At 43.4% G+C, this 16,989-nt stretch overlaps 1 protein-coding gene across 1 annotated transcript in view; it reads left to right on the forward strand.

Annotated features, from left to right (window-relative positions):
- Positions 1-669: 669 nt before the first annotated feature.
- The window catches only part of LOC120569418 (E3 ubiquitin-protein ligase TRIM39-like), a 32,770-nt gene continuing 16,450 nt past the window's right edge, over positions 670-16,989 (forward strand). Inside the window, exons 1-4 of the mRNA XM_039817292.1 lie at positions 670-798; positions 11,723-12,302; positions 15,537-15,717; positions 15,841-15,936. Of these exons, the coding sequence (XP_039673226.1) occupies positions 11,734-12,302; positions 15,537-15,717; positions 15,841-15,936 (846 nt within the window). The 5' untranslated portion in view covers positions 670-798; positions 11,723-11,733. The remainder of the gene's footprint in view (positions 799-11,722; positions 12,303-15,536; positions 15,718-15,840; positions 15,937-16,989) is intronic.

Below are 16,989 nucleotides of genomic sequence, written 5' to 3' on the forward strand. Positions count from 1 at the left end.
TATACCTTTTTCACAGCAGACATGTTGACATGTCATAGTAGGAAAAGCACAGGTGTATTCAAAACCATTAATGATGGCTGCATTCCACTTAGGAGAGGTCCTGGTATTGTGCACGCTGACTCACTGAAATAGCTTACTGGGACACTTGATGGAATTGAGCCATCAATTATCAATTTCAGCTCTGCTTTTCCTACTATGACAAGTCAAAATGTCTGCCGTGAAAAAGGTCTATTGATCTGATCTCATTTTTTGTGTCCATTACAAAAGAAGTTAATTTGCCTTTTCCAGAGAAAATCCATTAGTTCTTAGCTATGGATCCCAACAAAACTTCCCTCGATGTCTTGTAAGTAAATCCCATAGAAGAGTTTGATTGGCCTACTTCTGATATCTCCTCTTAATTGCGTCCTTTCACATGTAAATTGTGTACATGCATCAATTACTGTATGTCATTTTGGCCTGGTCTTGTGATTTTAAAAAAAAGCATAGGAATGTCAGTGTGCTGGAGAAGTAGGGGCAGAGAGAGAAGTAGAGATTGTTTTTAAAAAGGCATACCTGCACAGCTGCACCTGTTGAGCAGGTTGGATTGGATAAACCTTTCAGGGGGAGGGGTCAACAGCACAAAGACGGAAGCAAGGAGAAAGGAGAGGAATTTGCCATCTGACACGCAGACACGTTGATTGATATGAGGAGAAAAGACGTGGGACAGTCTTGGAAATATGCTGCATCTGTTTACTGCCAAAATAATCTCTCCTCTGGAATCCCTTCACTCCTCAGAACTCACTTCACTCCTCAGAACAGGTAAGGCATGTTTAATTCGGGTAGAAACCCCATCAGTGGGATCTGTGTGTCTTGCATGTTGTATCTTACCATATTCTCTTCAGTCTATCAGTTGTCTTTCATAGTGTCTGGATAGTATCTAGTCCATGCTGAAGGAATAAACCGCAGTTTGTAGTACATTCATAATAACCAAAAAGGTTTTCAACACAGCTGTCTGTTATCCTAAAAGTGAGTTAAGATCACAGACAATAGTATTGGAAGTATGTACAGTGGTGGAATGTAACTAAGTACATTTACTCTAGTACTGTACCTAAGTACACATTTTGATTCACTTGTATGTTGGTGAGTCTTTTCTTTTCATGCCACTTTCTACTTCTACTCAGAGTACTTTTTACTCCACTACATTAAATCCGACAGCTTGAGTTACTAGTTACTTTACAAATTAAGATTTTTGCACACGAAACATGTAGTTAAATGTTTTATTATAAATTGAACTACCCAGCAATATACAGGCCTACAAGTATGGCTGATATGATTAGCTGAAACATTTAGTTGATTGACAGAACTGTTTAGATTGTTTCCAGTTTTTAAACTGAGGATATTTCTGCATTGAGTACTTTTATTTTTAGTACTTGAAGTACTAGATGCTTTTCGTGCATCCCTGTGGAGGCTGGGGGCATTGAACCCGAGTGGACAATGTTCAAAGTTTCCATTGCTGAAGCTGCGGCGAGGAGCTGTGGTCTTAGGGTCTTAGGTGCCTCAAGGGGCGGTAACCCCACGAACACCGTGGTGGACACCGGTGGTCAGGGAAGCCGTCCGACTGAAGAAGGAGTCTTTCCGGGATATGTTATCCCAGAGGACTCCGGAGGCAGTTGCAGGGGTACCGAAGGGCTGCAGCCTCTGGCGTGAAAAGAGGCAAAGCAGCGGGTGTGGGAGAAGTTTGGAGAAGACATGGAGAAGGACTTTCGGTCGGCACCAAAGTGCTTCTGGAAAACTGTTCGCCACCTCAGGAGGGGAAGGGGAACCATCCAAGCTGTGTACAGTAAGGATGGGACACTGTTGACCTCAACTGAGGGATAATAGGCGGGTGGAAGGAGCATTTTGAGGAACTCCTGAATCCGACTGGTGCGCCCTCTATGTTAGAGGCAGAGCTGGAGGATGAGGGGGATTGTCGTCGATTTCCCGGGCGGAAGTCACTGATGTAGTCAAACAACTCCACAGTGGCAAAGCCCCTGGGATTGATGAGATCCGTCCAGAAATGCTCAAGGCTCTGGGTGTGGAGGGGCTGTCCTGGTTGACATGTCTCTTCAGCGTTGCGTGGAAGTCTGGAACGGTGCCAAAGGAGTGGCAGACTGGGGTGGTGGTTCCCCTTTTTAAAAGGGGGGACCAGAGGGTGTGTGCCAATTACAGGGGTATCACACTTCTCAGCCTCCCTGGTAAAGTCTACTCCAAGGTGCTGGAAAGGAGGGTTCGGCCGATAGTCGAACCTCAGGTTGAGGAGGAACAATGCGGATTCCTTCAGCACTCACTGGATTGGTTCGCAGCCGAGTGTGAAGCGGTTGGGATGAGGATCAGCACCTCTAAATCGGAGGCCATGGTTCTCAGCAGGAAACCGATGGAATGCCTTCTCCAGGTAGGGAATGAGTCCTTACCCCAAGTGAAGGAGTTCAAGTACCTTGGGGTTTTGTTCGCGCAGTGAGGGGACAATGGAGGCGGGAGATTGGTCGGAGGAAATCGGGTAGTACGGTACATTCCATCTATCGCACCGTTGTAGCGAAAAGAGAGCTGAGCCAGAAGGCAAAGCTCTCGATCTACTGGTCAGTTTTCGTTCCTACCCTCACCTATGGTCATGAAGGCTGGGTCATGACCGAAAAACGAGATCCAGGGTGCAAGCGGCCGAAATGGTTTCCTCAGGAGGGTGGCTGGCGTCTCCCTTAGAGATAGGGTGAGAAGCTCAGTCATCCGTGAGGAGCTCGGGTCGAGCCCGCTGCTCCGCGTCGAAAGGAGCCAGTTGAGGTGGTTCGGGCATCTGGTAAGGATGCCCCCTGGGCGCCTCCCTAGGGAGGTGTTCCAGGCACGTCCAGCTGGGAGGAGGCCTCGGGGAAGACCCAGGACTAGGTGGAGGGATTATATCTCCATCCTGGCCTGGGAACGCCTCGGGATCCCACAGTCGGAGCTGGTTAATGTTGCTCGGGAAAGGGAAGTTTGGGGTCCCCTGCTGGAGCTGCTCCCCCGCGACCCGACACCGGATAAGCGGACGAAGATGGATGGATGGATGGACTTGAAGTACATTTTCCTGATAATACATAATTTTATTAAGTAACATTTTCAATGCAGAACTCTTACTTGTAACAGAGTATTTTTACAGTGTGTTATTAGTACTTTTGCTAAAGTGAAGGACCTGAATACTTCTTCCACCACGGAGTATATGTAAGTACTGGTACTTAATGCTTTATCAGGAGAAAAGTCCACTGACAACATGTTCTTGTGAGTACACACAGGTGTTAAAAGGTACAAGCTGACCACCGTGTTTGGTCTTTTCAGCTAAGTGCAATTTTCAGTATTAGAAAAGTATTTCAGTTTTATAATTGGATATAAAATTGTTAATCGTGTGTGAAGGAATGTGAAAATAAATGTAATGGGTGATTATGGAAGTGGAGATTGTAGAAATTGCGTTATCTCTTGTTCCTATAGAGATTGAATATTTTCATTTTGGACAAAAGCATTTGCTTATGTGCTTAGAAAGAAAAGAAGTGAAGACTGGCCTGTACAAACATCTGTGTGATTCTTGATGTACAGACCACAGGAAGTCAGATGGCCTTAAATATGGTTAGAGATAGACACCACGCTGGAAAAAGAAGAAGCCTTTTGCTGGAGAGTGTGGAAAAACATGAGAGATCGCTTTGAAGCAAAAAAACGGCCTCATGGAAAGAGTGTAACGTCAAGAGGCAGACAGTAATTTCGACCTGAAGCGACAGTAACGTTAATAATTAGAGTACACAAATGCAATGTTAGGCGTAGGAGCGTAACGGTACATGTATTCGTACCGGACCATTTCGGTACAGGACTTCAAAACCGAGGTACGTACCGAACCGTGATTTTTGTGTACCGTTACACCCCTAATATCGTGTATCATAAATACATGTCTGGTATCTGTAGCAAAGAAAACCACTTTAAAATTAATTGTGGATAGACCTCTACAGATGAAGAAATGTATTCACTGTTTTATCGTGGAAGACCGAATATGTTGGACCTCGCAGGCCAGACAGTTCCTGCTTATCAGACAAACATTAATACAGAAAGAAATACGCCTTTTAACCTCAAAGGTCCTCCTCCACAACAGCCCGTATCTACAATCTTCACCCTTAAAGCCCGTACACACCGGGACGAATATCGGCACACGTTATTCGCCCGCGTTTTTCAACGCGTTTTTTGTGTTCACACCCAAGCGATTTTCTTTGACGATGAGCCGAGTGAACATGCAAATTCATTCCCTGACATTAGATGGCACTTTTTCTTGTATATGTATCTCGCAGGCTTTTCCATTTCCGTTTTACCTCCTCCACTACAGCACACAAACGATGGCGATTGTCAAACGTTTGTGGGAAAAAGTTACAAGCCTATGTACATGAAAGACAAGTGAAATGAAACTCACTATCAAGGCCCATTTGCTCTGCAATACCACTCCACAGCAGTTCTCTTTTGTCAAGATTTTTGTAGTCGCTGTCGCGTTTGTCATAAAGTGCTTTATGTTCCAACACCAACGAGACCAGCAGCTCCACATTCATCTTGCCTTGCATCTTCCTCGTCTTATTTCTTCCCGGCAGTGTAGACGCTACTTGGCGTATATCTTCTTCGCCGTTACGTATGTGTGCTTGGCAAGACCGTTTTGTGTTTGAGCGCCCCTAAGTTGTGTTTACTGTAACTTCAGAAGCTCCAGACACGTGAGCAAAAGCGCCAATCTCGTCCCGGTGTGAACGAGTAAACCTGGATTTTGTGCTGACTCGCTAATCGTGTCACACTTGTTGCAGCAACATCCGTACGGATTAATCACGTTGAAAGCACCAGATGGAGCCAGAGCCTTAAGGCTGTTTCACAGTCGCCGTAGCCGAGCTGACGCACACCAATGTGACGTCAAAATGACAGATCTCGCTGGCGCGCCAGGATTTTGAGTGCGCGACCAGAGGTTTTTCAGCGGTTTTTCTTCTTCTTCTAGTCCGTAGAAACGGCAAAGTCGGTAGCCTTTCCTCATTAGCACCACCGCTGTTCAGGAGAAGACTGCAACTAGTGTCGCGACCGCCACGCACGAGTATAAACTGTTACAGCGCTCCCATGCTGAGCCGAGTATACCCCACATTTTATTATGGCAGCATGGTGGCCCAATGGTTAGCACTGTGGACTCACAGCAACAAGGTTCTGGCTTCGAATCCAGGTCGTTCTAGGCCTTTCTGTGTGGAGTTTGCTCTGATTTTCCCCACCATCAAATAACATATACTAGGTTCTCCAGTCAGTGCCCTTGATCAAGGCACTGGCTCATAACTGGAGTTGGTCCCCGGGCGCTGTAAATGGCTGCCTGCTGCTCCCTTGAGGGATGGGTTAAATGCAGAGAATGAGTTTTGCTACATGTATGTGTATGTGACAAAGTACCTTTACCTAATGTCAGATTTCATTCAATATTCTCAAGTTTCATTCCATATATTCAGACTTCCATTCCATATATTCAGATTCTACATTTTATATATATATATATATATATATATATATATATATATATATATATATATATATATATATATATATATACAATCATTTCCTGAACTGCATGCCATACTATATACTGACACAACCACTGTAAATATAGCGATGGGGGGAGCCGCCCACTTTGATCTTCAGAAAACCATCTTCAGAAATCAATGGGTGACGCCAAGGACACTCTGTCCATAGTTTTATATACGCTCTATGTGTAAAACTGAAAACACATGCAGCGTAGCACTAGCCCTATGTGTAAAATATAGCAGTTCTGGATTAAAGGGAACTTGACTGCTAAAGTTAAATGTTTTGCCGCTGATGATTATTCTTTGGCGTTTGCTAGAACGTCTATGCAGTAAAACCCTGAGTGTTAAGAATGCACACGCTTTACCATACCACGCATTTACCTCGCAGGCTGTGCGAGGATTTCAGAATGGTCACTGCAGCACAACAGCATGGTGCTCCCTGCATCTGTGCATACCGAAGCTGCAGGTAGGAGATAGAGAGCATGAGTTGCAAATTGATATGAGACTGTTTTAGCACCACTATTATGTATTATTTAGCAGCTAGCAGGGCGAGCTAGCTACCAGCAGGATAGAGACAGGGTAGGTGAATTTAAACAATGTCTGAGTTGAAAATGCATCTTGTTGTCAAGTAAGGGCCCCATTCATGTTGCACAGACTTTTTAATTACATTTTGTGTCTGTTAAGAGGCACAAAGGCACTCTAAAACTTGCCACAAACTGCCGTTTTAACTGAGTGGAAGCTCGTAGACATAGCTGCAGCTACTCAGTGTTGACCACACCGATTTGGCTTTTTTTTTTTCTATCGACTGTACTCATATTTTTAGCAATCAAGATCAATGTAAAAATTGGATCTTATGTTTGTAAGTTACTGATAGGAACAACAATATTTAAAAATTGGTCCAGTATTAAGCGTGAACGATTTAACCGGCAGCCACAGACTGGGCTGCAATGTAACCCTATAGAGCAAATGTGCATCGTCCATTTGGTCCTCTAAAAGTGCTGTTTTTTTGCCACTTAAAGGCTCAGATTATTATTCAAGTGTCTGATAACATTATGGAAAGGATCTCTACAGAGAGAGGTCTTTTTAAAACCTATTTAAGACCTTTCTGTTTAACCACAAACCGCTCTGAGGTCGCTAGCGCTAAACCCACCAGACTTTTAGCCAACATATTTTCACACAGAGTTGTTACGGTTGGAAAAGTGGACGACCCAAATAGGCTTTTCATAGTTTTATTTTGTTTCTGTCGACTTTGAACGAAGTGTATTTTACGATGCTAAAATCACTGTTTATTTACATGGAGTCTGGTGGGTTTAGCAAGAGCAATTTATTTTTATGTTTTAAAAAAAAGGATCTTACTCTTTAACAGAAAGGTCGACCTCCTTAGAAATGCTTTCCATAATGTTGTCAGACACTTACAATGTTAATATGAGCCTGTCAGTGGCAAAACAAGCAGTTTTGTGAAGGTAAATACAAGCTGGACAATTGTCCTGTTAACTTACATTGTAGCTTGTTTCTCTGCTGCCGACTGCAGCGATCTGGACCAATGTCAAAGATTGTTGTTCCCATCAGTCACTTAGACACAAACACATAGGGAAATAGCGTTGAAAAAAACTGTAGTTAACCTTTAAAACCAGCTTTACCTATTATAATAAGTCTCTGATGAGTGTCAGGTTTTAAAATCAATTTAAGATAATTAACTCATATGAGACAACATACAATTTTAAGATGAAATTGCTTAAAACGTATCTGCTCCGGGTCTGGAGACAGGATCAGGAAGCGCCCACAGTAACACTAGCTGCAGACAACATGCTTGGAATGGCGTGAAGGCTAGACGATGTATCGCGTTGTGATTACACAGCACGTGAAGCTCAGGCACAGTCACTAGATCCCTGTCCCTCTCTACCTAAAGGAGACACATGCCTCCCCTCCTAGCACAGGAACGGACCCCCTGCATGCTATCTTTACTGACGGCAAAACTAAAAGTTGTGAACAGCACCCTCCCACCACAGTGCCACAGCCCCAGCAATGGACAAAAGCAGTTCAGTCTCCATTATGCATTTCTCCACTGTAGCCGTCTGGAACCCGAACCCAGACGGCCTTCTTTTCCTCTGGGGGTCTCTCTTTGTATTGCCCAGGAATCCTTCTTCACCCCCAATTGCTGTAGGCTTCAGGAAAGATGTAGTACAATCAGATGATGATGGCTGCCGCTGATGGAGAACATCAGCTGCACTCTTGTCGGTTCGGCTTTAACATGGGACCCCCTCCGGCTCCCCCGGGCAGGCCTGCCACACTGGGTCGATGATGACAGGGTTACACATAGGGTTCAAGGCAGTTCAAATGTAACACCATCTCTGACTCAAGGTCACCTTACAAGAAAAAACCAATATACTAAGTGAAAAACAATATTAAATACTACCGGTCATATGGTAGATTAGGAGGCATTTTGGCCTTGTGTGCCCTGATTTATTTGGCATGCAGTTAACACACCAGTCATAATTTAGCTTGAATGAGAACTCAACTCCTGGCAATTGCTCCTGGTGTACCTCACCACTGTTTTGGAAGAAGGAAATAATGAGAGTAACAGGTGAACTAATGTTAAAAGTGAGTTTTCTTTAAGTGCCGTGTAGTGGATAGAGACTTTAATGTAGTAAGAAATGGATCCCACTTTAACCACAGCCTACAAAGGTAAACCTCTGGATGGTTGACAGGAAACCATGTCTACTTATTGCTACCCAGGGGTAGAAATGTAAGAATTTACATTCTGGTGACGATGCTGCTAATCAGATTATAGAACCCGTATAAATGAAATCTTGATCTGAAACATTGTCAGATGTGGCTCCAAAACTGTAAATACCTTCAAAGCTCATTGGAGAAACACACAATCAAACTGAATTTCTTCTCTTATCCAACTATGATCATTACGCTCAGGGTGCTTACTGCATATCTAAGCCCCTTTCCTATGGTTCACTACCAGAAAACTGGCACTACCTGTACTGCAGCTTCTCTGTGTGGAGTTGTATTATATTTTCAGGAATAGAAAGCTGCATGTGGGCTACATTCATTCTTCAAGTCCAAACAGGATTCAATTTGGGTAATGGTTAAAAAGAAAAAGGAACTTTATAATGCGTCACATACAATCGTACAGTACAATGGAGTGAAGTTAAATCTCTGCATTAACCCATCCTAAGCATTAGGAGCAGTGGACACATACACATACAGCGAGGGAGCAACTTCGGGTTAAGCCCTTTGCTCAAGGACACTTTGACATGTGACTGGAGGAGCATGGGATTGAACCACCAATCTTGTAGTTGATCCACAGCCACAACAATGTTAAGATACAAAAACACATTGTGAACGTTTGAGCTCTATCGCACAGAGGAAGAAGATATATCAGGCTTTGATACACACAATGTTAGGATTAGGGTTAGCACACACCACAATGTGGTGTTACCACACACACGCACCACATTCACTGCCGGTTTGGGTCTGGTAAGTAGTCTGGTACCTAATATTTCTGATTGCAGAACAAAGTAGAGGAAATGTGGAAGACTTGCAGCTTGAGAGTTTGTTGCCATATTTAACGATGACATCAAGGTCAACAGACAGTGTTCCAACCAAACCTGAATTTCCTGATCTTGTGAAACTACTCTCTTGTATTGTGTTACTGTCAATGTTAGTGTGGGTGTGTCAAAGTGCAGGAGCAACACACTAATTTAGAAAGACTTGCGTACTACCCGAATACCTACACAAGTACAATGTTTCGAAGTGCTACAACACTCGCTTCAAATATTAAAGCATTTTATGATGGATCAGGTTAGAAGCAGGATTTATTTGGAGTTAGGCATCTGGTTCAAATTAAGGATTAGGTTGAGTGTTAGGAAGGACTGATCTGTCTTTTTGGGACTTTGGCCAAATTATCACAAAACTCCAATCACAGAACTGGCACCTAAATCACCTTAGTCTCCCGTGTCTGTGATAGATCGCTGTTTAGCCTACAATGTGTTACGTAATAATGTGTGACTCCTTAAAGTGCTCATATTATGCTTTTTGGCTTTTTTATTTTGCTTTATTGTGTTTTTTTATATATACATACATACATACATACATACATACATACATACATACATACATACATACATACAGTACAGGCCAAAAGTTTGGACACACCTCATTCAATGTTTCTTTATTTTCATGACTATTTACATTGTAGATTCTCACTGAAGGCATCACAACTATGAATGAACACATATGGAATTATGTATTTAACAAAAAAGTGTGAAATAACTGAAAACATGTCTTATATTTTAGATTCCTCAAAGTAGCCACCCTTTGCTTTTTTTGATAACTCTGCAAACCCTTGGTGTTCTCTCAATGAGCTTCATGAGGTAGTCACCTGAAATGGTTTTCACTTCACAGGTGTGCTTTGTCAGGGTTAATTAGTAGAATTTTTTCCCTTATTATTAAAAAAGCAAAGGGTGGCTACTTTGAAGAATCTAAAATATAAGACATGTTTTCAGTTATTTCACACTTTTTTGTTAAGTACATAATTCCATATGTGTTCATTCATAGTTTTGATGCCTTCAGTGATAATCTACAATGTAAATAGTCATGACAATAAAAAGGAAACGCATTGAATGAGAAGGTGTGTCCAAACTTTTGGCCTGTACTGTATATGTATATGTGTACACGTTATAAGTTTACAAAGTGAAAAAGCCCAAAGTCCACCCCAAAGGGACTTACTATCTCCAACAGAAAACACTGTTCACAAACTGCTCCAAACAGCTATATTGTAGTCCAGCCTTTATTTCCGTGAGGAACGCTCGTCACTTTGTAACACGTTATAATGCTCGCCTAGCTGCTAGCGTGGCACGCCCTCATGCTCTGCTTCTGACTGGCTAGTAGTCCTTACCTAGCTACTGTCAGGGCACGACCTCATACTCTGCTTTTGACTGGCTAGTAGTCCTTACCTAGGTACTGCGCATGTGCAAATCACAACAAAGATGGTACAAAAGTGCAATGCTTCACTCTGTAGCTAAAACGGAGAGCTCAACACACTGGGTGAAAAGAGGAGCGTCAGCAATATGTAGTACAAAAAAAATATGTTGTTTTTTTAATTGAACCATATAAACCCATTTTGGTGCAACCTCTAAATACAATTATGAACCTGAAAATGAGCATAATATGAGCACTTTTAAAGTCAGAAAAAAAGAACATTTAGCAGCTCATCATTTCACAGGCAGTTGTACAGACAGCTATGAGTGTGAAACAAAACATAGGGAGAGAGAAAGAATGGCACCTGTGTGTATAAAACAGCAGCACGCGCCCGCGAGTGTCTGCTTTGCGAGGGCTGGAGGGCATACATACTCTCGCAGGTAAACTCTACTCTCAAAGTTTATTTCTGCTCGCCCGAAACCCACTTTTGACATTTTGGTGACAAATCATAAGATAGCCAGTACCTCCCTTGGTTTCCGCCCCAAAAGCGCACACAAAGCAGACACTTACATGCGTGTTGGGGTGTCTCTGTGCTCGTGCCATTCTTTCCATTTCCCTATGTTTTGTTTCAAGCTCGCAGCTGCCTGTACAACTCTTGAGTGTTGAATTGGTGCGCAAAGAGTAATATATGTGCATGTGAAATGATATGCTATGATTGCGAGATATGACCTAATCCAAATGCCATAAATTCCTTTTCATTAATTTTTTGTCGCGCGATTAACGCACACGTGTTCTGTGATTTGTGTGTACTGTCGATATGAATTGAGTTACCACCGGCGTATGTCGAGTCTCAAATACCACTCATCCTTCTTACCCAACATGTAATGTAGGATTAGTACCTAAACCATTTCATTCCTACAGTTCATATATCTATCTGGTGCACATGCTAAAACTCTAATAAAGAGTTAAGAAATCAGATACAGTCACATCCATATCAAGTCATTATATAAGTTATATAACCTATTATATAAGTTGCGCCACTATGAATCAACAAATAAGGTTCATTCAAATATGTGTGGTAAGGTTTTTTACAGAGAAGTTTGATGATTGATGTCCTCTTTCTAAGGCGGTCAATCAATTAAAATATTATCAAATTGTATACGAGCATAGGATAGTAATTTGTATATATATCCTGAATTACATATTTCCTTCTAATGCCAACACTATCTCTCACACAGCTTATCATTGAATGGCTATGGCGCTGCCTGTAGCCTTTCTATCTGAAGACCAGTTCACCTGCTCGATCTGTCTGGAGGTGTTCAACAACCCAGTCTCAACACCATGTGGCCACAGCTTCTGCCAGGCCTGCATCTCCTCCTACTGGGACGGAGGAGGAAGGGGCACCTTCCATGAGTTTTATGAGTGTCCCCTCTGCAAGGAGTCCTTCAGAAAGCGACCAGAGCTCCAAATCAACCGAACCCTGAAGGAAATTACTGAACAGTTCAAGCAGATGGCCAACACTGGAGTACCAATAGATGAAAGAGGTAGAGGAGGAGTGGATGTTCCAAACTCAAAAAAAAATCATCATCGCCTGGCCCTGTCTCCACCACAGAGGCTGGGGGAGATGCCGGAGACCATCTTTGCTGAGATGATGACTCGTTTTCAGCGGCTGTCAACTTCCGGGATACCTCAGACCACCCTCCCCTATCTCAATGACCCTCACCCCCAAAGCCCCAGTCCAGTCAACGCTCAGACGTCCTTCCATGCTCAGAACAATGAGCACCATGACCCGCTTCCACCCTACTCACGTCCTCGCAGGTGACAAACTACATTCCTTAGGCTACATTAAAATGGGTTTGACTCTCCACAGAACAAGGATATTATGAAAAAGTACTGGGATTGAGTAAATGTAGCACAATGACATAAATGAACCGCACATTTTTTTTAAACGGACACATTTATGGTATGATGTTAGGTGGGCCAAATACCAAGGAAATATGCTAAGACAAAGAAAAGAGGAATGTGGGAACAAGACCTGCCAGTATTGCCTGACAGAACCAACATCATAAGCCCTTTTTGCACTGGACTAGAATTACCTAGGGAACCTCTAGTAAGTTGTGATAACTGCATAGGTCGGACGGATTACTTCTTGATTTTTTAACCTTACCTTACTTACTTTCAAATCATTCACATATGGGGCCCTATCTTGCACTCAGCGCAATTGCCTTTGTACACCGACGCATGTATCGTTCCTATTTTGCACCCGACGCAGAGCGGACTTTTCCCTCCACAGACACACGTCGGTAAATTAGGGAATGTATTTACGCTCCCGGGGGCGGTTCAGCGAAAAGAGAAGGTGTGTTCTGGCGCAAACGTTACTTGGTGCTATTCTGCAGTTTCAGAAAACAATTCCGCCACTGACCAGGAAAAACCTGGTCTAAAGTCAGTGGCGCTAGTCTAAAGTCAGTAGCGCGTTATTCAGATGCTATTTTAGGGGCGCATGCTTGGCCATAATGTAGCGTGTGCACAACGCGCATACACTTCTCTCATCTAAATGGATGCAGCAGTTCCCATTTTTGCAAACCATACATAATTACAAAGAAAAATATTACTGAAAATGCGCTTCAGAGGTTTGGATAGGTCAGGAGGCACTTTACAATACAGTCCTCAAAAAGTCCCAGCATTCTTTGTGGCTTGTTGTGTTTTACACAACATTTCCATGAATCATGTATGTGTTGATGACATAAATGAGGAAATATTAGAGGACTTAAGGAGACGTGATGTTGAACTACGGCGGGATCTGGTCCGGGAGTAATGCGGAGTGGGGGGAAGAGGAAGGGGCACAACAGGTGCAGGTGGTGCGTTTGGAGGCCCATGCTCCATGGCTGCAGCAATCCTCTCCAGACTTGAGGAGATGCGCCCGAGAGGAGCAGCAACATCGCCACCCGGCAAAGACGGGCATTTATTACTTTGCTGCATCTGGCATCGGCAGCTCCCGCTGGCGTGCGGCAGGCAAATCCGCCGTCATAATAGCAATCCGCCATGGAACAAGCGCGCCTGCTCTTAAAGGGAATGTGAGATTACGCTCTGATTGGTTTATTGCACGTTACGCCCAAACCACACCTAGCTACCTCAGACCAACCCATTTTAGATTTGCGTCGGGCGCAAGAGTCATTTATCCCGCCGGTATAATAGCAACAGCGCCCGAGATCCGCCCACAAAGCTACTTGCGTTTTGCGTTACATACTTGCGTTTCAGATCGTTAAAATAGGGCCCATGGTCTTTAAAGGTCACCTAAAATTTTTACTTTAGTTTCATTAATTTAACGGTTTATCGGGAGGCCAGAAGGGCTGCAGCTTTGGCAGTCACAGAAGCAAAAACCCAGGTGTGGGAAAAGTTTGGAGAAGCTATGAAAAATAACTTTTTGTTTGGCCTAAAGGAAGTTCTGGTAAACTGTTAGACAACTCAGGAAGGGAAAGCAGGACTTCAGTTCACCCAGACTGGGGATATGGTTGAGCCGTAAAGAGAGCATCTTTGAGGAACTCCTTAACCCGACCAACATGTCCTCTGTGGAGGAGGTAGAGTAGGGAGAAGCCTCCTCTATATCCATGGCAGAAGTCTCTGAGGTAGTTAAGAAGCTGTTCAGCAGCAAGGTGCCAGATGTGGATGAGATTCGCCCTGAGATGTTGAAGGCTCTGGACATTGTTAGGATGTCTTTGCTGACACGCCTCTCATGTGTACTGTAGGTTGCGGACAGTGCCAGCAGAATGGCATGGTGGTTCCCATTTTTAAAAAGGGGGGACCAGAGAGTGTACTCCAATTATCACACTGCTCAGACTCCCTGGGAAAGCTTATGCCAGGGTGCTGGAAAGAAGGCTCTGACTGATTGTCAAACCTCAGATCCAGGAGGAGCAATGCAGATTTCTTCCTGGTTGTAGAACAGTGGACCAGCTCTTTACCATTGCAGGGTTATTGGGGGGTCATGGTCATAGTTTGATGAGTTTGAGATACATGGGGCCGTTGCTATGAGCCATTTGGTCCTTAATATAACTGGAGTGAGAGTGTGTTTGTATTCTTAACACAACTACAACCCAAGTGGGTGTCTGCCAGGGTTGTCCTTTGTTACAATTCTGTTTGTGATATGAATAAACAGGAGCTCATGGCACAGCCTGGAGGAGAGTGTCTGGTTTGGGGCCCTCAGAATTGCTTCTCTGCTCTTTGCAGATGATGTGGTTTTCTCCCACTTTTTTTGCAGTTGAGTGGGAAGCAGACGGCATAAGAGTTAAGACCTTCAAGTCTGGGGCAATTGTTTCAGCCAAGAACGGTGGATTGTTCCCTCTGGCTTGGGAGTGAGTTGCTGTTCCAAGCAAACGAAGTTCAAGTATCTTGGGGTCTTGTTCACGAGAACAAGGGTAAAATGTGGCATAAGATGGGCAGACGGTTTGGTGCCACGTCAGCAATAAAGTGGGGGTTGTGCTGGTCCGTCGTGGTGAAGAGGGAGCTGAGCCAGAAGGCAAAGCTTTCAAATTACTAGTTGATCAACTCTCACCTATGGCTTTTGAGCTTTGGCTAGGGACTGAAAGAATTGTATTCTTGACCAAAAGATCAAGAGTACAAACAGCTGAAATTTGACCTTCCAGAAGCTTTTTAATCCAGCCTGGAGCTACAGTGTCTTAAAATAAATCTATTATTATGAATTCATAAATTGAGTTATGTACTCCTCAAACCCCCTGAAGCGACATAAGGTTAATACTGTATGGGAGTGAATTACTTTTAAAAGATGGCAGCGATGGCGGAAAGCAGCAGCATAGCTTTTGTTTGGGCGGCACGGCAGCAGGCATGCAGCAAAAGACTGAGCAGAGCATTGACAGCTTAAACACGCCACCCGATTTAAAAGGGTGGGTTAGATATTTGCAGTGAGAAGAGTATATGTCATGTGAGTGTAGCAGTAGAATTGACTTAACTTGCTAAAAAACTTAATTGAAATTATTATTTGATTATCAAAATAGTGGCTGATTCATTTTTCATGATTTTATTTTAATATTACAACAGGTACACTCTGAGCGGGCCCGGTGACTCTTCACCCAATCTGCCTCTGTGTCCTGTCCACCTGAGAGGTCTCGAGTTCTTCTGTCATACTGACAACACCTGTGTCTGCTGCATCTGTATGGAGACAGCAGAGCACCGAGGACACCGCGTCATCCCTGCTCAGAGAGAGTGGCACATCAAGAAGGTACCTGACTCATGCTCTTGCATAGCAAGATGTATAGTCCAAGGGGCAATCCATTTGTGGGTTGGGTTAGGATAAGGCTGGTTATTAGTTATAGAAACAGTTAGTGTTGTCTGTCTTCTCTAGTCCCAGTTAGGTCTTGCAGAGGTGGAGCTGAAGGATCTCATCTGTGAGCGAGAGAGGAAAGTAGAAGAAATACAAAACTCCTTACGAGAGATAAAGGTGAGTTCTCAGTCTGTACCAATAGGGATCCTTTTTCCTGCTCCGTCCTGGTTTAAAACTGTGGACACATAGCAGTCTAAATCCTGGATTCCACCAGGCCCAGATGGCCGTATTATTAGCTGCGCGGTGGTTTTGTTCCGTCGTCCGCCATGCATCAAAAATAGTGTAGTGAAATACGATCAGGAGTCTGTTTATTTTGAAAATGAGCAGATGCTCTAGCCCATCCACTCCCTGTCCGGCCTGTTGAACACCCTGCCGCTCCATAAAAAATAGACCTGGGGCATTTGTTTTAGGAGAGGCAATAACATTGCACATTGAGTGGCCACAAAATTGTTTTTTATTTGTGTTATAAGTGTTATACGTTTTTTGGGGGGGTGTTTTATTACACATTAATACAAAAACACAAACAAACATACATACATACAATATAGTTTATTTACACTCAACCTTATCACAGCTGAATATTTCATTACTGAGCCTACATTAGGCTAGTCTTGATTTGGGTGATCATTTACATTTAAAAAGGTTGTAAATCTAGTTCATCGAACACTTATACGTTTGGCTTGCCTGTGTACCGCATAGCTCTTCCGCCGTACATCATGGCGTTCATAATTTGCGCAAGTAGAGCGTGACGTCACGTGCAAGTTTGGGTGAATACCAAACTAACTTTTTTTAACTTTCCTGGAGCATGAGCGAATAGCTGAAAGTAACATTGCAACTGTTGTGTTGAATAAGGTGGGGAAAAAAAGGCGCTACGTAACGCTGGCTTTTCCATGTCTATTATTTCACTAAGAGGAAACTCAAGCCATTTGCCAACACTAAATAGCAAACAAAAGCCAGACACTATATCATATTAAGTTGCTATGAGCTGTACATTCATTAACATAACCTAATCTCGTAGCTTATTCCTCCAGCGCTGTGCGATGCAAGACAATCTCGGAGCTGACTGGACAGACAAGGCAGTTTTCATCAGACTCACCCTGGGTCCGGTTAATTCTACTGCTAACTTATAACATTATAAACAAACCTGTATCAAATCTATACTTGACAGTT

Source organism: Perca fluviatilis, chromosome 1, assembly GCF_010015445.1.
Source record: "Perca fluviatilis chromosome 1, GENO_Pfluv_1.0, whole genome shotgun sequence".
Taxonomy (NCBI): domain Eukaryota; kingdom Metazoa; phylum Chordata; class Actinopteri; order Perciformes; family Percidae; genus Perca; species Perca fluviatilis.